At 39.7% G+C, this 25620-nt stretch overlaps 1 protein-coding gene across 3 annotated transcripts; it reads left to right on the forward strand.

Annotated features, from left to right (window-relative positions):
- The first annotated feature begins 599 nt into the window (after positions 1 to 599).
- On the forward strand, positions 600 to 24908 carry eps15 (epidermal growth factor receptor pathway substrate 15). Of its 3 annotated transcripts, XM_040128311.1 has the most exons (25): positions 600 to 742; positions 3631 to 3672; positions 4528 to 4617; positions 4729 to 4776; positions 4885 to 4980; positions 5231 to 5293; positions 5846 to 5971; positions 6419 to 6478; positions 6931 to 7161; positions 7420 to 7565; positions 8186 to 8342; positions 9297 to 9379; positions 12471 to 12543; positions 14433 to 14594; positions 14791 to 14988; positions 15113 to 15532; positions 15765 to 15839; positions 16068 to 16230; positions 16517 to 16561; positions 16727 to 17124; positions 18066 to 18135; positions 18306 to 18376; positions 19012 to 19147; positions 19305 to 19510; positions 23212 to 24908. In XM_040128311.1, the coding sequence occupies exons 1-25, from the start codon at positions 689 to 691 to the stop codon at positions 23350 to 23352; spliced, it is 3354 nt and encodes a 1117-aa protein (XP_039984245.1). In that variant the 5' UTR covers positions 600 to 688; the 3' UTR covers positions 23353 to 24908. The 3 variants fall into 3 exon arrangements, with proteins under 3 accessions (XP_039984245.1, XP_039984247.1, XP_039984246.1); XM_040128313.1 differs by lacking the exon at positions 19305 to 19510; XM_040128312.1 differs by lacking the exon at positions 23212 to 24908 and having other exon boundaries at positions 19305 to 20939.
- The last annotated feature ends 712 nt before the right edge of the window (positions 24909 to 25620 follow it).

Genomic DNA, 25620 nt, shown 5'->3' on the forward strand with positions numbered 1-25620 from the left:
TGTAGGGCATTTTTATTTATTTATTTATTTCCTATCCATTATCCATTTATGTATTTATCATTTATTTTGTATTTTACATCTACTATTTTTATGCTTTTAACTCGTACTCCACTACATTTCAGAGGGAAATGTACCTTTCATTCCACTACATTTATCTGACAGCTGTAGCCATGAGTTACTTTGCAAATTCAGATCTCACAAACAAAAACATGAACTGCTGATAAAATTATGTATAGATTTAACAGCCTATCGGTATATAAAGTAGTTCAAATTTGCTCCACCTTGACCACTGAATGTAATAATAAAATAAGTAACAACAATATAGCAATAAACAAGGGGTCTTTTAGCATAGTTTGTTCTTTTACTCTAGTAAGAGTTTGAATGCAGGATTTTTGTCATAGGCCCTAGGTGTCATTGATGACATTGAGGTAATGTCCTCAGTATTTTGGGGTTATATCATTTATATTTGGGGGGGGGTGTCAAGGAGCAACAGTACACATATACTTCCATCTTCGGTTTATAGTATTATATTACTTTTTCGGGCACACGGTTTGTTTCGGCTGACGTTTGAATGAGTAGAAGTCTCCATTCCCACGTCCCAGCCTCATGCCTTTGGACTGATCCCGGTCGTGGAGGTCCAGTGCCAGGTTTTTCAGCGGCCTCTGTCTGGGTCTGGCAGCAGCGCAGCATGAAAGCAGTGGGAAACAGAAACGCTATGGCTGCCGCTCTGTCTCTTACTCAGGTAACACTGTCTTACAACTCAATTCTAACCACTGCAAACCTCTTCTGACCTCTGTCTGCTCTGCTCGGAGACATTTCAACAGTGTTAGTGAAACGGTGCAGGAAGAAAGGCGAGCTTATCTCGACCCTCGTCCGTCTTTTTGGGAAGTTTAGTCCTGCTGTGACTGGGAAAAGTTTCTGCCTAATCTCTTTGGAGACTGCGTAAGGGCGTAGCTAGCTAGCTAGCGTGCTAGCTAACAGCTAGTTTGTGTGCAGTGTTGGGCTGTTTTAAAGCCGCTGTATCAAACCTCTGATAAACATTGCAGCGTTACTTGAATTCGTTTCGGGTTGGGAGTGTATATAATCGCTTTTTGTGCTGCCTCTTAATGCGGCAGGCTAGTTGGTCCTGGTATAAGAGATGTTAATACGAGTCGCCCATGTGTGGCTCTGTTGTGGCTTTACTGTCATATTTCTGCTATTGCAACCTCTGCTTACATTTTTTTCCGCTAAAAATTAATCAAGCAAGTCACAGACATGAACGTTATAGCTTAAATTTGGAATTTCTTGCTGCTTATTTAGCCTGCTATGTGGTTAGACTGAAAAACCAACCTGTTTATGGCTGTTTTTAAAAGTAAACAGGCTCCACTGAGTGGATTAGTGTTTTCCTTCTGACATTTGTGAAGTGGACAACGTTAAATATTATCCTGTTAGCTTCTGTGGCTGTTTGGTGTTCATAATGTGAACGGGGGGGAAAAAAATCAAATAGTTGTAACAGTTGTTTTGCAACCAGTAAGAGGAAGCGAACTTGAGTAGCCACCAGCCGTCTGTGCTGTCGCAAAAGTCTGTTGCTAGCTATACTAAATACCACAATTTCTGTGGGAAAAACGTTTATTTTGCATAGTTAATAAGTTATTTAGCAGGTATTAGCCAGGTCTAATAAGTAGGTTACAGTGCCAGACTTGTTACCTGAGCCACTGTTGCCTCTAACAACAGACAGGAGGTGTCTGCCACCAGAAGCTTTGACATCTTTATCTCTCTCAGATAAGTTTAAAAACCTGTGTTGAGAGTTCGTTGGTGTGTCAGGCATTTAATTTAGGGGCTGTCAGCGTTTCCACCTGATCATCCTCACTACTGTTAGGTGTCTCTATTGACATTAATGTGTTTTATTGCCATGGGTGGATCAGAGAGTTGAAATTTCTAGAGCAAACTAGACCCGCCTGTCAACTCCTGCACTGTAATGTATCTTGCTATCTGCTGCAGTTTTGTATGGGCTGGCTGGGGAATGATTGAGGGGTGTTTTTTCAATGCTCAATTAAAGAGTCACCAGTACAATGACCACAGTGTTACAGCCGCCAACAGTTCCAGGCACACTATTGTGTGTGTCAGAGAAAAAAGTTGCATTGGCCAGAGAAAGATAAGTGTGCGTGTGTGTGTGAACAGTTATCTCGTTGGAAATTGGCAGTTGACAAAGCTGACAAATAACTAAGCTGATCACAGGCCGTGTTTTTCTTCTGTGCCCGCCCTATGTGCATAAGTCTGTGACGAGACTGACATCCATACAGATCTTTACACCCTTCTTGCTTTTGTTTTACCGTGGACAGTATATTTGAATGTCTCTGGGGAAAATTAAAGACAGCTGAATGGCCACTCCCCCGTTGATTCACAGTTCAAACAATAACTCTCAGCTCCTTTCCTCCTTTCGCTGCATCTGTCGATTTAAAAACACAACAACGAATTGTCATTTTCAGCTAAATGAAAAGGGAAATGCTGATTCTTTTCCTGTTCAGCCCAGCAGTGTACAATCGTGTTAACAGAGGAAGGCGGGCTGTTTAGGGAGGATATGACAGAAAGCCGATTTAGCTGTTGTCTGTGGAGTGACGCCCTGCTGTAACTGTCTAAAGATGACCATCAGTAGCCTTGGAAAGTGTGGTCTACATCCTGAAGTCAGACTGCTCACAAGTCCTTACTCCATCTGCGTGCAATTCAGCAGAAACCTTCTGTATCATCCTTACTCATACTAGTCCACTGTATGGTTTAAAAGACTTTACTACTCCAGGAAACTTGTACGGTTTTGCTCGGACGCACAGAATAGAAGTGTTTTTCATGTAATAATTAATGTAATTATCTGACTTGTGCTGAAACAGTTAGTTGATCAGTCGATCACCAGCAATCTTTATAACTAATGAATTTGTTTAAGTCTTTATCAAGCAAAAAACGAAAAATGTCTGTCGGCTCCACCTTTTGTAAATGTCTTTGCTGCTTTTTCTGCTTTATATCCTTGTAAACTGAATATATTTGGGGGGCGGACTGTTGGTTGATCAAAATCATCAGCATTTAGCATTCTTCACCTACAGCTCTGGGAAATTGTACTGGGCAATTTTCACAATTGTGTGGCATTTTAAAAACTAAACAAATCATCAATGATTTAAAAAGATAATCGACTGGTTATCTCAGCCCTAACCTGACAATGTTCCATTACTGTCATGCTTGGAGTTGTCATAATGCCTTGCCCTATCTATACTGTAGGTCAGCCTTTGTAAGCTGTATATGTTTTGGGAAAAACTAAGACACTGTGTCTTCCTTAACGGTAACCCAGGTCTTTTGACACTTCTTCTTTGGCACAATGAGCCAAATGAACTGCCTTGGCTTGGTGGATGACACACTTATTGTAGCCAGCAAACACTTGTTGATCATTTGAGTTTGTACACTGAATCTATAAAACTTTTCAAGTGTAAGTGTTAGTTTATTCTGTGTAAGATTATTTTAAGTGTAACTTTAAGTGTTTGTTAAGTTTCATTCAAAAATCTAAATGTGACCATTTGAGCAGTCAAAAACTGTGGTTATACTGTGGTAAAAAATCAGCTGTTCAACCAACTTTTTTTAATGTACAATTCTTGTCTTCCTCAACAGCTCTCCAGTGGAAATCCCATCTATGACAAATACTATCGACAGGTATGCAAATATATCTATCAAAAAACAAAAAAGGATGGTTTACTGAGCTCAGACCATGGTATCTTCTATAAAATAGTGTGTCTTTCACGTTCCTCAAAATGTGTGTAACAATATTATTATTAACTAGTGAGCCCATTACTGTTGTTTGATCTAGTCATTTTAGAATCATTTGATTCACTGCACTTGGCTTTAAATGACTCTGGAATACAGATGGCTGAAGCACACAAAAAAAGATGGAGAGAGAAGTATATCAATTGAGAATATGTTTTTTTGTAATTTGGGTGCATTAACCCTTCAAACTAAAAAAAAAAAAACCCAGCTTTATCTGTATTAATAAAACCGAGTGTTGCAGTCAGCAGTGATCTCTTTCCTCTGCTGTCAGTTCCAGTCTCTGTGTCCAGTAAAGGAAGTAGCTATATGAATTAATAATGTTTCCCTTTGCCCAATGTGTCAGGGGAGCTCGCTGTGAGCCTTATGAAAGAGTACTAACAGATCCAATACCAAGCTAATTGACTGCTGAGGAAATAGCTTTGGTTTATTATCAGTATTGATTCAAGTACTGAGAGACCTCCCTGTCCCAAAGGTCAGTCCTCATTGTTTTCATTTGTTCCTTATTAGCTTCTTTCTTACTTGAGGCAAAGAATGCATCTAGAGCTTTCTCCAATCCAAGCACTGGTTTTTTTTAGTCAGTGATATGATCTCCATCATTTGACCTATTAGAAAGCTGTGTCTCTGTTAACAGAACAGCTGTCTTACTGATTTTCTAAGATGGAACAAGCTCTAATGGACTGTGTGTTCAGAAAAGGGTTGTGTACATTTTGGGGTTTGTGTGTTTACGCATGTGTTTGTGTGTAGGTTGATCCGACTAGCAGTGGGCGGGTGGCGGCAGCCGATGCAGCTCTGTTCCTGAAGAGGTCGGGCTTGGCTGACCTAGTCCTTGGGAAGGTAAAAAGAAAAAATGAAAAGACTTCCATTATCACAGAAGCAACACCTCTCTGTTGTCTTTGCTTTTTATGTTGATTGTAATAAATGTGTACACTGTCTGTGTCTCCATAGATCTGGGATTTGGCCGACTCTGAACGTAAAGGTTCTCTTAACAAACAGGTACAAATGCCTTGTGGTGTAACATCATAATGGATTTGCTTGTTTATATGCATCAAGTGTGTGTGATCACTAGGTTTATGTCACATACTGTGCTTCTGTTCCCCTCAGCAATTTTTCATAGCGTTGCGGTTGGTAGCCTGTGCTCAAAATGGCATGGATGTGGCACTCAAGAGCCTTAATGTGGCTGTTCCTCCTCCCAAATTTGTAAGTCTGCAGCTATAGACTTCACCAAAGGCTCTGTCCTGTGCTATAAAGGCTGCTGCTGTTCATTTGAAATTACCTTTAGATAGAGTATACGATGCACTCAGAAGTGCTGATATTAACTTCTGTCTAAATTCAATTTCACTGCTATAGTGCTTTAACATATTATTATATATTCTGAATTCAAACATGGAAATGCTACTGTGCATTTTTTACTGCAAAGTAAGATTAACAGAAGTTTGTTGATTTCCAGCATGACACAAGCAGCCCGCTGTTAGCAGGAGGAGTGGCTGTTGACATACCCTGGGTTGTCAAGGTAAGGCACAGACAAGTTACCTTGGTATCTTTGCTTTCCTGATAATAGAACTACAACAGGAAAAAAACTGCATTCCTTGAATGCAGTATGTATCTATCACAGAGTGGGAATGTTGTGCTTATGTAAAATGTCAAACAAATCAAGTCAGCTCAAATAAGTTACAGACATACTGTTTGTTCATAAACATTAACCAGAAATGCCTATAAAATTCTAAGTGTGCTATGGGACACACACACACACACACACACACACACACACACACACACACACACACACACACACACACACACACACACACACACACACACAGTAAAAGAGTTACAATGAGTTATTTTCACAGCTGACAGGCCTGAATTTCTCTGTTGATTGTTGAACTTTGTGGAAACATGTTCCTGTATCATTCTTCAACAAACATAACCTTTTATGTCTTTTTTTTCTTCTTTTTTTCTTTTTTTTTACAGTAACTACATCAGGAATACATTGAGTTTGAATCATCAGCATCTAATTATTAAACATCTTTTTTGTTTTTTTTCTTTTTTTTCTTTTTTCCAGCCTGAGGAGAGGATGAAGTTTGACTCCATCTTTGATAGTCTGTGTCCAGTAGGAGGGATGCTAACAGGAGACAAAGTTAAGCCCGTCCTGCTTAACTCCAAACTGCCAGTGGACATCCTCGGAAGGGTATGATCCAGGACAGTTTTTTATATTAGGTTAATCTATAGACAAAGTGGCAAAACTAAAGAGAGAAATCCTGTGCTTTTAAAAAATAACAGAAGTGAATAGTTTCTAATTTGGGCAGGTGTCTTTAAAAGAAACCCAGGTATCTTATGAAAGCATCCCATTTCAAAACATAAATTGAGTAATAATAGACACTTTTACTTGAGATTTTATACACACATTTTTTTTTTTTAATATGTAAGAGTCTAAATGACTACAAATGAAACAACACAATGCAGGCAGTAAAAAAAGAATGTGAAATCAAAAATCAGTTGGTTAGAAAATAAAATCAGAGAGGAAGTGAGAATCGGTAGTGAGTCAGGGCTTTCAGGGCCACATGTTGTTGTGTGTATCATAGTTTTGTAATGATGCTTGCTTAACAATATGGTGTGTGTGTGTGTGTGTTTGAAGGTGTGGGAGCTCAGTGACCTTGACAGAGATGGCATGTTGGACAAAGATGAATTTTCTGTGGTAAGATGTGAGCTAATATCACGGATTGAAAAGAAACTACAGAGGGTACAGTTACAGTCTGCAGTTAGTTTCAGCTTGTGATTTTTTTATGGGATATTCAAATCCGTACTGTGTTCCTCAGTATATTACAGTATTGATCTTCCAAGCATCTAAATTATATTAGGTTTTCTAGCACAAGAAGGTGTTTTCCCTGGTCTTTACAATCTGAATATTTTTGCTCCAGGGAAAGATTTGAAAGTCACTTCACCCATTTTTTTTTTATGTTAATGTGTCCATGTATGTGTGATTATATTGTAACTACCGTCATGGAAACTATTACAAGCTGTGAAAATTGTTTTTATAGATCTAAATGGAACAAATTCAAGACGTGGAAGAAGTGTGAAGACTGAGTAACTACAGGACTGTTTATTGGTAATTGTCTTTTATCACTGATTTTTCTTGCCCTTTCCCAGGCCATGTATTTGGTGTACAGAGCTCTGGAGGGGGAGCCTGTTCCCATGTCCCTACCACCTCCCCTGGTTCCACCCTCCAAGAGGAAAAAACCCTCGGTGCCTCCTGTGATGCCCCTGTTACCCTCGCCCCCCTCCGTCAAAGACAGTCGCTCCTCCCACGCTGGCTCTAAGACCATGCCCCACCCCCCTAAACCCACCCCAGCTCCTGTCCCAGCACCAACAGCTGCCTCTGTGAGTACAGGACCCATCTCTCCTGTGCATGCAGTACCAGAAAAATTTTTGGATGTTTTATTTTGCTACTAAATAACAACAAACAGTTAAAATGATTTCAAACTGGTTAGCTCAGTGTGTTTTTCAAAAGAGCAAAACAGAAGGGAGTGTGAAGGCAAGTGAATTTTAAATTTGAGTTAATATTATGTCACTATCATGGGTGGGATTAAATCCCACCAGTAGTTATGAAGTAAAGAGTCTTTTCTGTTGTCTGTGCAGTGGGTGGTGTCGTCAGCAGACAAAGCCAAGTACGATGAGCTCTTCAGCAAGACAGATGGTGACATGGACGGGCTGGTGTCTGGACCTGAAGTTAGAGATATCTTCCTCAAGACTGGGCTGCCCTCTGCCACGCTTGCACGTATTTGGTAAGAAACGATGCTAACGCTCCCTTTCAGCTTTCAATGGAGATATAGATTGACAATACTGAAAAATTTGTTGGCATTAGACTTAACAAATTGTATAAAATCATGTGCTGTGTTTTAAATTTCCACATTTAATAAACATAGAAAAGAAAGTTAAAAATGTTGAGGGAAGATAAAACAAAAAGCATGATTTATAGAGATGATTGGATACAAATGACACGCAACAAAGGGAATGTTGGTACATGGTCAGTGCCTTAATTTCCCTAGATCACCAGGATGCCCCAGTGCCTGTGATTATTAATCTAAAGTTATTAGATCGAGTGAACAACAACTCATTGTCTTTTAAGCTATAACTGCACAGTACTAAGTGATGGATAATGACAGATAACAGCAGTTTTTTTCATAGCACGGCAGTGCGTGTTTTTTACATCCGGCCTGCAGTATATCACATCAAATTGATTTTTATCTTCACACGGCTGATTAGCTTCTGTCCTGTTGTGACTGTCCTGTGTAATGGCTTCCATAACTGCTGAACATGATGATCAGCCAGGCTGTCAACAACAGTCTTCGCCTGAGGTGTAAATCGTTATTCTCTTATGTAACCTGTGTCTGTTTGTTCTCAGGGAGCTTTGTGACATTGGAGACATCGGGAAACTGACCCGAGAGCAGTTTTCCCTCGCACTTCATCTAATCAATCAGAAGCTGACTAAAGGCCTGGACCCTCCGCAGAGCCTCTCCCCAGAGATGATCCCACCATCTGACAGACAAAACATCAAACAGGTGAGTCGCTCCAAGCATTCAAATCTGTGAATAATAATTAGAGATGTCTGGATCCCTTTTTCCCCAAAATGTATGTTTTATTTTTGACTTACATTTTTCCTTTTTTTTTTTTTTTTTTCTTTTTAAGCTTGCAGCTGTGTGTCCTTCTATTCTTCGCTAATCAGCACTTTGTTGTTCCTTTGTGTTGCTCTTTACATTTCTTTCACTTTGTCTACTTCACATGTGCAGTGGGACAATCCTGAGTGAGTGTGTGTTAGTTTACTGACTTAGCTACATCTCATTATTTTTAACAAGCTGCCTCTCTCTGTCATCTTTTTTAATTTTCTCCAAAATTCTGTTTCCTTTTGGCTTTTTCACACTTTTCACGTTCAACAAATCTAAGTCACATTTTCACATTTAGTATTTGTCGTCGAGTACATCAGTATTAGCTGTCTAAATGTTGTATGCTTATGGAGGAAGCTGGCAAGAGCAGAGGTTGCTGTTTTAAGTATTTTGGACTGCAACGACAGAACCACATGTTGTCTGTAGATACGAGGAAGAGCCTTGAAGTTTGTTTGATTTATCTTATAAAATGGAGAGTGATTAGTATCCGCCCAATATCACCACCCTTGAGCCACTGGACATCCCATCCCTGCCAGTTGTGTCTCTATTAGTGGCTTCACATGTAGCTTTTGTATAGCCATCAGTGTAGCTCTGTTGTTCATTTGTTTTCGCTGTTTTTTTTTTGTTTTGTTTTTTTTCTTTTACAGTGTAATATGTCCTAAGTATCTAGGAATTCTCATCAAGATATGAGTAATTTTGCTGTTCTCTCTAGTGTTACAAAATGAGTTTGACTTTCTATATGTGATGAGAGGTAGCCTAGAGTAGAGGTAGTTCACCCTCGTAATGGTGTTTTTTCTGTAGTAGTGAGTTTAACCTAGCTCTTGGTTGTCATCTGCCTTGCTTCCTCTCCAGAACAATCTGGTAAACCTGGCAGCTGACTTCTCGGCCATCAAGGAGCTGGACTCTCTCAGTAACGAGATTGTTGAACTACAAAGGTAACCTTTTGTTCTCATGTTTAATCAAAAATGGTAAAAAAAAACATGCGTATTCTTGCTGAAAGCCATATTGGTGCAGGTTATGACACTGGTGTATGTTCGTCATTCAGCCTAATAGATGGTAAGATATGGAAGCCAGTTTTTGACTGCAATGTCCATCCAGAAAAAATATTAATTTATAGTGTGAGGCCCAGCATTTGTGAATCTATTCTTGGAAAAAAATCTTGTAAATATCTTTTAGTGTAACCACATCAATTTCTATAATGTAACATTCTTGGTGCAAAACCCAGGAATCCCCCATGAAAGTCTGCAATCAGAGCAAGTGGCTGTACAGTAACTCTGTATCCTGTAATGACCAACAGGAGGCAGCTTTTCTCTCAAACAAAGAATTTATTTGTAGTGGTTGTGTGGTGCAGTGTGGATGGGAGATTGTTGATGAGCTGTTGGAAAGCCATGACACCTGACAGTCAACTGAAAATCAGATGTTACATTCACATTGGAAGTTATTTTTCTGTTCAACTGCATAAATGTGGATTTTTAGGGCTTTTTGGTTGGGCTGCCCGGATAAATTGTATATATTGAGAAACAATAAAGTGATTTACACTCACTGCTGCTCCCAGCTAAGGTCGATTCTTGCGAACCACAGTAGCTGAAAGAGTTTAATAATGTCTTTAGTATACATTACAAGATTGTATCGCTCTCACTCCCTGACTTTCTTTGAACACTCATACTCAAAGCTTTAATGAAAATGAATAAATAAACATTTGTATTTTTGCTGCAGGATATCAAACGTAGCAGATGGATAAGAAGCTGAGTTATGTAGCTGCTGTTTGACAGTGAGGTGGAAGAGGGAGAGTGACGGATAGAATATGTAATATACAACACACTTCATACATTCATCTCCCCTTGCCCTTTCTGGTCTAATACGCCTAGAAAAAAATATGTTTTAAAAATAAATAATTTCACCACTTATGTTTATTTAACATGTAACGTCTGTATTTGTATTATATATTATTTTATTAGTAAAACAGACAGCACCTGCTTTGCTTCACATAATCTTTAATACCAAAATACTTCAGTGACAAATGTGGCATTTTAATTTTTTTTTGTTTTTGACAGTTCCTTGTGTTTCATTCAGGGTTTCTTCCTTGCTTTAAAAGTAGATACAAATATCTTTTTGCATACCTTATTTTATGTGTAATCTCGGTTTCACTAAGGGATGATGATCAGTATCGGTTGTAATTGATTTAATTTCCATAACTTGCCGGAAGAGCTTCCCTATTTATAAAAGCTGAGAGTGAGAAGTGAGAAAGTGGCCTTCCACCCCACCCCCGACCTTTCGATACACACATGCACAAAGATGTTTACACACACACACACACACATACTAGATGACAGCTGTTTGAGGTAGGAGGCAGAAGTAAGAAAGCAAATAGAATTAGAAACTAATGATAGTTAGAGAGGAGAGCTTCAAACAGGCAGCAAACCAGGAGGAACAATGATGCATGTTTGCGATTGCTTCAAACTGTGGCAGCAACCTTCTGCTCAAGATGAGGGGGTTGTTGAGCATGAGGATGATGAAGGGTAAGAGGAGATCTAGTGATACTCAGCTTAAGTTGACTCTGGGTTTGCTCAAGGAGGCTGTATTGTTACCAAGGGAATTATGCATTTTCATGTGAGAGGAGAGGAAGAGAAAGTAAAAATAGATATTTGAAAGCCTTTCTCTTATTTTTAGTCAGTGTTGAAATGTAGTGTTTACGGTTGGGTGTGTGTGTGTGTGTGTGTGTGTGTGTGTGTGTGTGTGTGTGTGTGTGTGTGTGTGTGTGTGTGTGTGTGTGTGTGTGTGTGTGTGTGTGTGTGTGTGTGTGTGTCAGACACAAAAATTTCACTTTTTGTTTCTGGTGTATGGATAATGTTTTTTAGAAGTGAAACAATAATACAAAATGTTTTAATTTGTAAATCCTAGCATCAGGCTATTCTGAACAAAACATTGACATCAGAAATACCAGTACTTAATGGTATATTTTTCCATATGCATTCAGTTTTACTCAAAATCACGTTTAAATCAAGGTGTAGGTAAGGATATACTGGATATTTGTAGTGGTTTTCCTAAAGTTGTCGGTGTTGTACATTTGTTATACATACATAATGCTCTGTTTTTATTGTTTTATCAGTGTTGTAGAAGAGTGAGTTGAAAATATTATATAAATATGTGAATGAAATCCAGCACAGTTCAATGTTGGGTATCTAGTTTAAAATGACCCCCTATTTCCATATTTAAGTATTATTTGTCGCTAAAACTGTGTTTTCTGCATCTTAATCATTTAAATTAGTCATTACTAATGAAAAGGTTTAATGATTTGAGAGGCAAAGTTGACTGAAACCTTGGTGTCTTACACAGTATCAGCTTCTGACTGTAACACAATAAGTAGAGCACACCTTTGAATGGAATGGTGTTTCTGATGTAGCATTTTATTATTAGTAATTGTGAAAAATGCACAGTTATAATTGTCAGTTATACACAAGTAATTACGCATCCCTGATCCTTAAACCCACCACCCCTTTCTTTTGTATCTCTGGCTGGGTGGATGAAATAGTGAAGTAGAGAGGATGAGCATACAAGCAGCACAAATAGTAGATGTTGTATTTTGGCTCATCATCACACTTCCCTCCTCCCTCGCTTCCTCCCTCCATCCTCAAAGCAGCCATCTGCTTCTCACTCTTGATCTCCCACACATTTGAGAGAGCAAGCACATGCTCGGTCTTTCCAACACTAATCCTCTTCACGCTAACAGCACTCTACATCCGCAGCCCTGAAGTCTCACACTCACCGACTCTCTTCCTATTGCATCACACACACACAAGCGCGCGCACCTGCTGTAGCGAAAGGCGTTCAAGCAGCTCTCCATACAGTGCAATTGTGGGTTCAGGACATCATGGTTTTTCAGGGAGAGGAGGTGGTAGTGGTTCAGGGGCAAGGTGAAAAAGGCTCAGCAGAGAGCTGGCCGGGGCTGGGTGGGCTGGCAAAACCAGTTCTACCATCTCTGTCCATGGTGGCTAAATACTCGTGTCTGTTGTGCTGGACCCCCAGGGAGAAGAGCTCGGTGGAAGAGGAGATCAAGGAGAAGGAGGAGTCCATCAGACAGCGCAGCAGCGAAGTGCAGGTAAGGTGTAATCGTCTTGGGTTGTCTATGAATTTGTGCCTTTTCCCAGAGCAGTGGACACAGAGAGAAAGAGGGTTTTATGGGCAGACAGAATCAATAGCATGGTTTTGTAAATGTTTAAGAGAGAAACTGCTTTTCTGCTTTCTTGTTTTTGTAATCAGTGCCTTTCACAGGAACATAACCGCTTTCCGCTACTTAAATAAAAATCCAGGTCAGACAAAACAGACAGTAAGAGCCGTAAGTGCTAAAGCAGTTGTTCATTTTTGTTGTGATGAATATACTGGAGGAGCAGATCAATAATATGTTTGGCCAGCAGTCTTAGATGCTTGTTCAGAAATACAGTTACCGTTTCTCACAGACAGAGAGGCTGGTGTCCTTGTGTATGCGTGTCTGCCCCCTCTGAGCCTGAAAAATGGGTTCTATTTTGGGAGCTGATGGCTTAAAGTGCCCGTCTGCTCTGCTTTTGGGAATTCAGTCTGATGTCAGTACGGGAGTGTGGGTCTCAAGGGAGTCTCATGCTGATGTAGCTGAATTTCTTACCTGCAATGCAGGGTAGCTTTGAGCAGTTCTGGCTGTTTATATTGTATTGTGCTTTCGAAGTTTTATTCCTACAAAATTACATATCGTATGCTTTGGTAGTCATGATTTCCCACTATCCTGCTCAGACGCTACACTATGGCTTCCTCTGCAGTGTTCCTCAAAGGTTGAGAATTTATTTGTCGCGGTTGCACAAGCACAGGCTTTGACATCCATCACTTGAAAGTCGGACGCAAAAACAGCATCTGTTTAACGAACTAAAATCTTATCAGGATTGTTATCTTTCCATCATAAAGGTTTGCACTTAAATGTGTCATTCTGTATGTCTTTTCAGCTGCAGTTCAACAAATGTTTGAAAAGAGGAATGATGTAAACAAAATTACAACCTTTTTTTTGTTGGGTGTGGTAGTAAGTCTTATTTGGGTAGGCCGTCCATATAGTGTAAGTTGTATACAGGGGAACAAATTGCTCTTGTTAATGCTTCTCAAATACCATACAGTTTTCTAAAGGATTTCTGGAGAATTTTGGAGCAACACGCTTCTTTTTTTCACAGTCTTATTTTTCTGCGGCATCTACTCAGTCGTAAATTTAATTCTATCAATACATATTTAAATCACACAAATCTACTAGTTTCTATGAATTTTTTAACTTGTGAACTACTGTTAATCCACGATTGTACAGGAATGTCTGTTTCACTAATGGCATAAAAAACTTTAGTGGATGGAAATTTAAATAATAAAGAATATATAATTATAAAAAAGTACAAGAAAACATTAGCTCTTGTTTTCATCCTGTATCATGGCTGACAAGTAGCTATGGTGTAGCCTGACAAAAATAGTTTGTTATTCACATATTGAATCTGGGGAGCAGGTATTTCTGGTATTAGCCTGTGTTTTAAAGACTGCTGCAGCACTACTCACCTGCTGCTGAGAGGTATCTAGCTGACTTATTTAGCTATCAAACCAATGAGTCACTTCTAGTGTAAATTTCACTTAATTCTAAACATTTGCCCTTTTTTAGTATTTGCCTGTGTTAGAGCCCACAGTAGAGATAAACAGAAAATGTGGGGTGATGGGGGAGAATGAATAAAGTGAAGGTCCCCAGCCAGAATCAGTCCAAAGACGTAGCGATTATTTGGTGTTCTTGTAGTCTAGAGACCTCTAGACTACCAGAACACCCAAATTTCCGCCCTTTTTAAAGAAAATAATTGACTACAATGCAGCCATATACTTAAAGTTTGGTTTTGACCTTTCTCTGCTGCTCTCTCTGTTTCCGTTTGTTTGGTCTGTCTATGGAAGGACGCGCAAACACTTGCTTATAATACGGTATTCCCTTCACTTTTATCTCTACAGGACTTACAAGATGAGGTGGCAAAGGAGAGCGAGGAGCTGCAGCGGCTCCAGGCTCAGCGTCAGAAGGTCCAAGAGGCCTTGGAGGAGCTGGACCAACAGAAGGGCTCCCTGGAGGAGCAGCTGGCTCACATTCGCCAACAGACTAGCCAGGAGACACAACTGGTATGTCTTGTGGGGTTTCCGTTTCAAGGCAGACTCACTTATGGCGATACTGGAAAGCTATGTAATTAAAGTTAAACCGGCAGAGAACATCAGTGGTTTGGAGATATCAGTAGTGATAACATATTCCAATTATATGACTCCTTTCTCCTGAGTCATATGACTACCAGCTTACTCATTAGGGTTACATCTGTCACAGATCTCATCGCTGCAGCTGGAGCATGAGGAGCAGGAACAGAGGATATGTCAGTATGAGGAGGAGCTGGTCCAGGCCCGAGAGGAGCTCCTCGCTCTGCAGGAAGAGAGCAGGAGGCTGCAGGAGAAAGTCCAGGCCGCTCAAGAGCAGCTCACACCTCTACAAGAGTCTGTGCGAGACTCCTTCACACAAGTTGCACAGGTTGGTTTGTGTTCATCTGTGTCATGATCATAAACATTCCCTTCTCCATAGAAAGTTTAACCTATTATCTGTTGTTCTCGATGTATTTTTTTCTTTGCACTCCTCCATCTCTCCGCTCTCTTAGGTTCAACAGAAACTCAACGACCTTCAGGTGGAGGAAAGGTCAGTGACTGCCCAGCTCAGCTGGAAGAGAGCCCTTGAGGACAACTCTCCTGTCATGGTCAATGGATCGGCCGGCCCTACAGCAGAGCTGCACCAGGGGGACCCCTTCCAACAGGACTTCTTCCAGGAGGACCAGCCTAAAGAGCTGAAGGAGGAAGAACCAGCTGCTGTCTGCAATCTTCAGAAAGAACATTCAGATCAAAAAGAGAAAGGAGTGAATGAGAAAGAAGATGAAGAAGAGAAGGAAAACGAGAGTCCAAATACTCTAGAGGAGGAAAAGCCGAAACGTGATGCCTTGGACGATCTCTATACTAGTCTAGCCACCTCTGATCTGTATAATAGCCTGTCGACCCTCACCAAGCCACAGGACAACACTGTTAGGGTAATACATGCGCTTGCCTCAGTGGTCACTCCTTTTATACATGGAAATAAGCCAGTGTAAATCCCACAGCATCACTTCCTACTACAATTGTGATTTTTTTTTTTCATGAGAGGGACGGGAGACTTAATTTACATTTGATGTAATCACAATTTTGTAAGAAAACAATAATTGTATAATATGTCAAATATAAATGTATACATTTTCGTTCGTTGTTGTCCTCTCATGTCTCCAGGAACACAGTAGCCCTGACGTCTCCTCAGAAGTTGCAGATGATGCAGAGGAATCTTCAAAAGAGAGCTCACCAAAAGTAAAGACCTTGAGTTACTGAAGTGTACCTGTCTGTTCCTGATATCCTAAATTCCTGAGTTGCTGTGGCTTGTCATTTGGCCAAGCGAATTTTCCAAAACTCATTTTACACCAAGGGCCTTTTATTATTGACGCAGTATCCCTGTGTCAAGGTTTTTATACACACAATGTTCACGTCATTTACTGTAGCGTGCAAGCTAGTAATCAGAGCCCTGTCACCATTCAACAGGTTGCTTCACCAGAGCAAGAGAGCAAACAGGAGCCAACAGAGTCCCCAGAAACCACCACCTCCTCGTTACCACCTCAAGTCGGCCCTCGCTCCATGCCGCCACAGACCAACCCTCCCTCCCTGCCTGAGATGGACTTCTTCCATTCAGACCCATTTACTGACCGTAAATCCCCACAAACATATTAACTTAACAGCTTAAACATGAAGTATCAGGCTTCATGGTGACGTTCCACCTGTTTGGAATAGACCTAATCCTTCAATGGATTTATTTTACAGATTCAGTCCTAATTATTGTACATTTTAAAGGGTTTTAGGTGCTTTTTATTCACTATCTAATATATATATACTTTCCAGTTTAATATTGAATATTCAACTAAAATCAGTGCTTGGTGCCCAAGGCCTTGAAAGTGTCAACATTGTCAGACTGAAGATGGTTTTTCTTTTTGTAGACGATCCATTCAAAGATGATCCATTTGGAAAAGCAGACGTTGCAGGTAAATTCTCTAAGTCATACACCTACTTGAAAGTGATGAACAGACAAATTCCTCACGTAAAACAAATGTGAAATACATCATTATAGACTGTATTTGATGTTTTGTCTGTCAACTGTCATTATCAAAGTTTCATGTTATGTATCTATTGTTGTTTGGTTTACTCAGATCCATTTGGAGAAGATCCATTTAAAGGGACAGATCCCTTTGCTGCAGACTCTTTCTTCTCACAGACCTCCAGCACCCCCTTTTCCTCAGAGGACCCTTTCTCTGCCTCAGCTGACCCATTTGGTACCACTGCCTGCATGCCAGAAGCAGACCTGTTTGCAGCCAAGCCGAAAGATGCAGCAGCTGCACCAGCAGCAGGTCCCGATCCCTTCAACTCCAAACCCCCCAATCCATCTTTAGCAGTCAAGGATCCATTCAGCTCCACAGGGAACAACATGGCTGAGTCAGACCCATTTGGTGGCAAAGTCAATACCATGGCAGAGGCAGATCCTTTTGGTTCTCAGGACGGAGGGACAGATCCCTTCAGCTGTTCGCCAGCCAACTCTGATCTGGCAGTGGTGAGTAGTACTCCTGTACAACCTGGTCACAATGTACTCACGCCCAAATTTACTGGGAAGTTAATGGGCATGGTTAGTGTAAGGATTAACACAACAACCATTAAATGCCAGTCATGAATGTTTTATCATGCTGATAATGGTTGGTTATAAACATTGCAGTTAATAGGCCTACATTTTTAATGATAACCAGTTGTACAAAATTATAATTTTTTATGATCAGCCACACTCTTTATTTTTTATGCAAATATACTTGTAGTTTATCTAATTTAAAAAACAGAATGGAGTTTTAAATTATTGAATTAGGAGTTGTTCAGAGGTATTAAAATGACAGGAAGTAGTAAAAGAAGCCTTGTTTTCAATACTAATTTTCATATTAGGTATTCGTAATATTGTAGGAGTAGTAGTACAGAGTACTTTTTAATTTTTTTTCTTTTTTAGTTTTTTGGTTTTATTTATTTTTTCACATTTTAAAAAATACACAGAAAATGACACAGATAACAAATAATATACAGTGCAGGGAGAGACAGAAAACCCAGTGGGCTTGTTTGAAACCTTCACCTAATAATGTTAAAATTTCGCAAAATTTTAGAGAACACAAAATAAACAGAGAAAATAATATGACTACATAAAAGTGATGGGAAACTCATAGTAACGATTATATATATAATAAAAACCACGACAATAATATTAATAATATCAAAATAAAATTTCATACAACTTTTTGATTTTGTGTTGTTTTGTCTGCAACTTCTTATGCTGCCATCTTGGCCAGGTCCTCCTCTGTGCAAAAGAGTTATTAAAAGAAACAGTTACAGTATTAACAAATGAGTTACATTTAGTGATAACAAATCAGTATAGACTATATAACAGGACAGTAGTACAGTATTGTTTGTTTTTATTTTTGTATGATGTACAGGTATTTTTTTATGTTCTATTTTTAGAAGGACACTGCAGCAACCAATGACCCCTTTGCTCCAGGTGGTACCACAGTGAGCGCTAGCTCAGATCCAGGTATGACTTGTAGCATGGCGCCATCGTCTGGGGCTGGAGGCCACTGCAGCTGTTCCAAATTTAAAAAAAAAAAAAAAAAAAAATTAAATGGAACACATTACATTGTGCAATTTACAGTATTTACAGTATCTGTGTGATTGTTGCCAATTTCATGTGCTCATGTGTTTCAGATCCGTTTGCTGCTGTGTTTGGTAATGAGTCATTTGGAGGGGGCTTTGCAGATTTCAGTGCCTTGACAAAGGTAATTTTCAGATCAGTGGAATTGATCATGTTCTGTGCTTCACATACACAGTGCTGAATTGACTCTCAGTATGGAGTGAAACACAGTGAGTATCTAGTAAATAATGACTGTCAGTGAAGTCGGTGAAAGTAGAAATTGGTGCAACACAGTGAACTCACTTCTGCCGAAAAACCGAAACATTAAATGACTAATGCTGGAAGACTGATAGTGAGTCGGTAAGCGTGTTGTGGTTTTCGGAGAGGAAACAGCTAGAAGACTTGTACATTATTTTCACCTTGGTGGAATTTTTTCTTGAACTCATCATTCATTTCAGACATTGTGCTAAGTAATATTTAAAATGATTTGAAATGCAACAAGAGTGTGACAGGTGTGTTCTGCAAAATGCTGCATATATTAACTATATATGTAAATCTAAATCGTATCAGATTAATTTTGCATTATATTTCTAAACCTCAGAAACTGTGAAATAGGCAGTGAAATTACTGTATGGCTGAGTGAAAGTCTCAAACCAAATGGCACAAAATGCACACAACTTCTGTGATTCCACCTCCAATCTGCAGTAGCAAATCTGTATTTTTTTGTATTTTGTTTTTTTGGAAATCTGTATTTCATTTGGTGTGAACCTTCTGTTTCAGTCAAACGGTGCTGACCAGTTTGGCATCAACAATAAGAACCTGTTCCAGGAAGACAGTCAGTCTACCAGCTCTGACGTTCCCCCTGCCCTGCCCCCGAAAACAGGCACGCCAACTAGACCACCCCCTCCACCTCCAGGTCAGTACTTGTTGATTTTACTTTGCAAATCTCTTGAAATGTTGTCAAATAACCTGTGTCGCTATCAGACATTTGGGGATGTGTTAACAGTGTGTGTTAGTTATTTGAAGTAGAACTTGTCTGTGCAAATCCACCTGTCTGTGCCTCACCTGTCTAGGTAAGAAATCATCCATCTCCAGAACAGAGTCCTCTGACTCCTTCCATCGACGGGGGCACTTCCTCCCGCAGCCTTCAGGAGACTTCACCTCCTCTTCCTCCTCACCTTCCCTGCCTGCCAAGGATCCTTTAGCCGACCCCTTCGCCCCCTCCTCCCCTCCTCGTCACAGCGTACGGGAAGCTGACCGATTTGCCAGCTTTGACAAAGTGAGCACCTCCCTCTCACCCTCTCCCTCACCTCCACCTGACTCTCAATAGATATCCCCTCTTCTCTTTTTTCCTTCTAATTAATCACATCTATTTGTTCAGTAAAGTTACAACCACCAAGCAAATCAGGCCAGCTTTACAAATCACTCCATCCACTGCCAGTAAAAAGTCCCAAAGAAGTGAACTAATCTGCTTTTGTAAAGTATCATATAGTAGCACAGTTTCTTGATGCGACATTTATGTTTACTTGATAAGATAATTTCTTGAACAGAGCTAACGCGAGCTATTAAATCTTCTATTTTTGAGTTTGTTTTTCTTGCTTCCTGTTTGCTGCCGGTGTATATTTTAGCTCTTAATTATGAATGCTATATTTCCGTGCCTTGTAAAAATTCTTTATACTTGAAATTATTTTTTGTTACTGATTTATATTGGGATTGCGCTTAATTTAAGACCTATGATTGAGGTTGCACTGTCTTACTTTATGAAGAAATGTACAGAAATGTCATCATAGCAATTATAGATACATAAGTATATTAACTCTGTAGTTACGGACTCAAGTTCTGATATAAGTTAATTGCACACGTCTATATTTATGATTCCAAATCCCTCGTAATGGTTGGCAGTGAATGGAGAGATGAGAGGCTGCTTGTATTTGGCTTTTATTCATCATCCCAACTCAGCACACTGACACTACATCCTGTGCACGTGAAGGTGTGTAAAAAGAGTGTTATTCAAAAAAATGATCCTATTAGAAAGTTTTTTTTCATAATACATTTTATGTACATTTTAACACAAAAATTGCGACTCAGGTAAATTTTATATTGCCATTGGTGTAGACTGGTTATTCTGGCTCTGACCAGTGACTGGGCACAACTGTGAGGTATTACATCAGCTGATCTCGACTGAGAAAATGCAGAGTAGTGCCTACTGCATCATGAGAGAGATCCCATTTCTGACTAAAGGAATAAATTGGTAACCGTATTAAAATCCTCTCAGCTCTTCCCTTTTATAATACTGCATAGAAATGTACTGTCACGCTGTGAATTTGGGATGGATGACCATTATTAAAAGACGGTGCTGATTCTATTGCCTGTCCTGTTACATGACTGCAGCCGCATGTCCCTGTTGAACCTTGACCTGCATGTGCCAACTATGTGTTTGATTGGCTGGTTCTCATTCACTCATACAACTGCCTCCGCCATTAATCAAATCTGGGTTTATTTTTTTCCTTTACACATGCCGCCATTTATTTATCCGTGCATCTCTCTACGATCCATCTGTTCATCCACTCATCCCTTCATTTACCAGTTCATTCAGCCCTTGTCTGGTCAGCAGTGTGTTGTGGAGAAACAGATCGCCTGTATTCTCTCTCTGTGTTTGTCTTTACGTACCTGTCAAAGAAGTTGAATAAAGAGTTGAATCAAGGGCATCATCTCTGGCTTCTATGTGCATCCATGACATCACTATCAGCAAATGCCTGAGCTTTAAAGGACCAAATTTTTATTTCACATTTATCATAAACTGTGACCCTACTTTAGATTATTGTTGCCCATTTTCCAAAGCCTGCTTTAAATTTTAAGATTATTTCCTACCTTTCAAACAGCCTACCTTTGTTTTTCTGTTCTGTAATTTCTGCAACTTCGACAATGATAAAGGTAGAAACGTTAATAATCGTGACAGACTAATCTCAAACAATTTTCATGTCTACTCAAGTTGATATTTATATATTTTTATTTTATATTCCATTTGTGAAACAGAGGGCTGGATGAGAGCAGGAAAAATGCTTCCAATAATCTACAATGTGATCTCTGGAAAATGGATGATAAATTTAGAGGATTTGCACTAAATGGGCTAAAACTTGCAAAAACACCAGAATAATCCTTTTAAGTATTTTGACAGAATCCTGTCAAATCAATTCCGTAACTTAAGGTTAAGAAGAAGCTAAAGATAAAAATGACCAGATAACAAATGTGAAGGATTTCAAAAATTCAGGAATAAAAACCATCATATCTCTTGCTAAATGCTTCATTAACTGCTGATTTCATTCATATATAAAGACAGCCGTGAGATATATCCCCTACAAGTGATAAATGCATGTTCTCTGCTAAACCCATCACGTTTCTTGGATGTTCTCATCATGCATGTTCTGCATACTTCACACTGAAATCATCAGCTGTAAAATACCTGCGAGTGAACGTCGTCATCTTTGCCTACTTTCCTTTGCATGGGGGAATACACACTAGATAGCCTGTGATGTCTCTGTCAGTCATTCATTGCGAATAACGAACCTGTTAAGCAAGAGAATGTCTGTACTGTAATGATTAACCAGTGTAGCGTGAGTTCCCTCTTGTTGGTGTCATGAACCTTTTAAAAGGATATTGTTTTGGTCACACGACTCATATTTATCCTCAGTGGAGATGTCAGCTGTCATGCTTTTATCACATCTTGGCCCTGCTTTTATCCCCAATCACAAGAGGCAAAGACTGTCACTCTTTTCATGGTCATCTTCGATTCAGGGAAATGGATTTAAATGGCTTTTTCCTGTTGGGTTTTTTTTTTTCCTCCCCTCCTACAACCCCTCCTTGGGTTGGTTGTAAGGGGACTGAACCGTGACATTTTGGATTTGTATACTACACAGTGAGACATTTCTCATTTCTCATTGCATCACATTCAGGTGTGTCAGTTGCGGGGCTTACTGCACAGATAAACATTAATTCACAACACATTAGTGTTATGAGTTACACCAGTTCTTCTCCTGCCACGGCACGTCAAAATATCCACTTTGAGAAGAAGAGCTCTGCTGTCTGTCAAACTGTTTATCATAAATATCAGTTTACACACTTGCGATGACTGTTTTGTTTAGTAAAGCCCCACAGAAATATTGTGGCCACTTTATAATTTTATTACAGACAACAGAAACACTTTCAGCCACTAAGCAGGAAGTGCGCAAAAAAAAAACAAAAAAAAACACCAAATAAAACACCACAGTACAGTTGAGGATGCCTTTCGCTGTGACCCACACCATCATGGCAAGTATTATCAGCTGAGTTTAGCTAATCACAGATATATTAGTACATGTTGGCTGATAAGCAATAAGAAATTGCAGGGGGGTTCACTAATCAGGGGCTTAGGGGCTAAGATGTGTACCGTGTAAAGTTAAAACAAACAAACGAGCAGTTACAGGACAGAAATTGTTCTAACAAGTTTCTATTTCAACTATAAAATGTCCCACTCAGTTCATATCTTGGCAAAATTCTCAAATAACCAAAGGGATAATTATTTAGAAAATGTTCATTTATATTATTTAAAAACACAGCATCTGTTGCTCTCTACACCACTGTGCCCATATTGACAAAAAGAAAAATCCTTCCCACTTTATATTTTTCATGTAATAATTAATGCTAAAGGGCTAAACACAAAACAGCAACACTTTAGATTAGAAATACAACAGCCCTTCAATCAGCAGGGTCTTTATGAAGCTCATAATGTTGTATGTTGGTAGTGAGCATTGTATTAAGTATTGCTGTTATTAAGACATATCTGTTATCAACAGGCTCTAAGAGCAAGTTTTCATCTTGAAGAATTTGTTAACTACGTACACGTGTTTGTGCTTGTGTGTCTCCTTTCTTTGCATTTGTGTTTTCGTTCCTTCCCCTTGTGTGTGTGTGTGGGTGTGTGTGTTTTCTGTGTCCATGGAGCAGTACCCAACAGAGGAAGACATGATAGAGTGGGCAAAGCGCGAGAGCGAGCGAGAGGAAAAGGAGCGACTTGCCAGGCTCACCCAGCAGGAGCAAGAGGACCTGGAGCTGGCCATCGCTCTCAGCAAGTCTGAACTCTCCTGAGGAACTTGTGTTTCCCCTTTCCCTCCCCTCCTCCACTGGCCAGGCCAGGCTCGGCTCGGCACGGCACTGCACAGCCTGACCCAGCCCAGGAAACACCAAAGCAAAGTGGGGACTGTATAGGACTAATTCAGCAACACCTGCTGACCCCATAAAGAGACTTTCTTAGAATAAAACCATCTTTGAATCTTTCAGCACCCTGCCCCACCAGACTGTGTTCACCATTCACTGGCAATGCAGTATCGTGTTTTTCCATCCTGTTGGTCTCTGTGGTTTTCCTTTGGAGGAGAGGAACAAGATGGAGTGTATGGATTGTTTTAAATGATATGCAGTGAATATGGATTTAGAGACTGCCAAGTGTTAAGATCATCGTGCTCTGTTGATTTCAACACCAGGCTACAAATGCCACATTAACTCTCCAGAATGTAATTTATTTAAACCTAGATTGAAATGGCCCTGTCAAAACTCTTGTCTTTATCCCCTAGCCAAACTCACTATGCTTTATTAAATTCTCAGCTCTCTAACTTTGAAATTCATACTGAAGATTTCATGAGATTTTGCTAGTTAATGATAGACGTGCCAAAAATGCCTAAGTTTTCTTCCAGCGCACTATTAATACTCTGAAACTCAGCCATGAAAAGTGAGGTTTTGGAGGTGCTGTAACAAAATCTAGGCGTGTATCTTTAACGTCGTCCTTTTCAAACAGTGACCATGTACTTTTCCAGCCCTGTATGATGGCAGAGGGTTTCCTGTGAGATTTTTTCTTTTTTTTAAATCTCAGGACAGGGTGAAAGAATTCAACATTTTCAAATGTTCAACTGGAAGTTACCAGTCCTCTGATATGTGAAATGCATGTGCAGATTTATACTAATCCATCACAGCTGCCACAGTCAGCTCATGATACTTTAATTTCTTTTAAATGTAAGTAGTGCAAAGTTTTGCCCTGCATCTGTTCTGTCTATGTTAAAAGTTCATTTTTTGGGAGATACTGAAAGGAGTGAACCGACATCCGTTACATTTAATAACTACATATTAGTTTGCATTAATTTTCAAGACACTACAACAGATCGCACAAAACAAGAATATAACAGTTTTGATTGAGAACAACATTGAAATCTGAGATTTAAGTAATGCACCTTTAAAGTTGTTATTTTCTCACCCGAATAGTTATTATCTTTTAATTAGTATGAAACTTTCACTTCTGGCCAGTATCTGAGTTTTTTTAATGATGTGGCCTCAGATGAAAGAACGTTATTTTTTGCTTAAATTTGGCTGCAAAACTGCTGAGTTTGGACATTTACAGTCATAGATAACTTTAAAAATTGAAACTGGGTTGTCACTGATGAATGTGTGTTGAACAGACAGTACACCCACGCCACCTGCTCCCTTTACTTTCACACATTGGTTAATCCTGATTGATCCACACAGAGACCCCCGTTCCCCCTACTTGGCGGCCAGAGGTCAGGGTCAGGTACAGAGCAGTGTCCCTAAAGTAGTGTCTTCCTTAGTGAAACCCCAGCAGCATGGGTACTGGGTGTGGGTGTGTGTGTGGGTGTGTGTGTGTGGGTGGGGGGGGTTATATATATATATATAAATATATATATTATAATAGGCATATTATAAATTTCCTCAAGTAGCCAATATCCATGTCACAAATTTCACAACAGGTCCCATTTTAAAGTGGGGCCACTGTTGGCGCTTCTTTTGTTGGCCTTTGTATGGACTTGTTTTTAGTTTTCCAGGATTTGTTCCAGGAGATGCTTCCTCTCTGAGAGGCCAAACTGGATTTCAAAGTCTTACACAATGTCAGTAAAAGTTGATTAGTATCTCTGCGTTTTTGGTGGAGCACTTGTGACTGTGCACTTCAGGCTCTGTGGGTATTTAACTTGCAAAAAGGTTGCTGTTGCATTGCCATCCGAGGGAAGGCACCATTCAGCGCATGAGGCCTTTGATTTAATTTTCTTTGCTAATTTCTGACCAAACAGTACGCAATGCTTTGGACATTTCTTCCTGTTCTGACCTTGTTTTTTTTTTTTTTTTTTTTCTCTCGTTTCGTTTCGTTTAGAGTGAGTAGCGTCATGCAGCTTCCTCCTCTCGTGTTTAACCGGTTTGCTGTCAGGCTGATACAGTACTTCCTACTTAGTGCAGTCTCTCAGTCCACTTTTATTGTAAGTACGTGAAAACCAGAGTCGTCCGTTTGTTCTTCATTTCACAGCTGAGTCTCTTGGCATACTACAGTATTAGTTTGACTCTCTCGCATTTAAAGGCCAC

This window comes from Xiphias gladius, chromosome 6, assembly GCF_016859285.1.
Source record: "Xiphias gladius isolate SHS-SW01 ecotype Sanya breed wild chromosome 6, ASM1685928v1, whole genome shotgun sequence".
In the NCBI taxonomy this organism is placed as follows: domain Eukaryota; kingdom Metazoa; phylum Chordata; class Actinopteri; order Istiophoriformes; family Xiphiidae; genus Xiphias; species Xiphias gladius.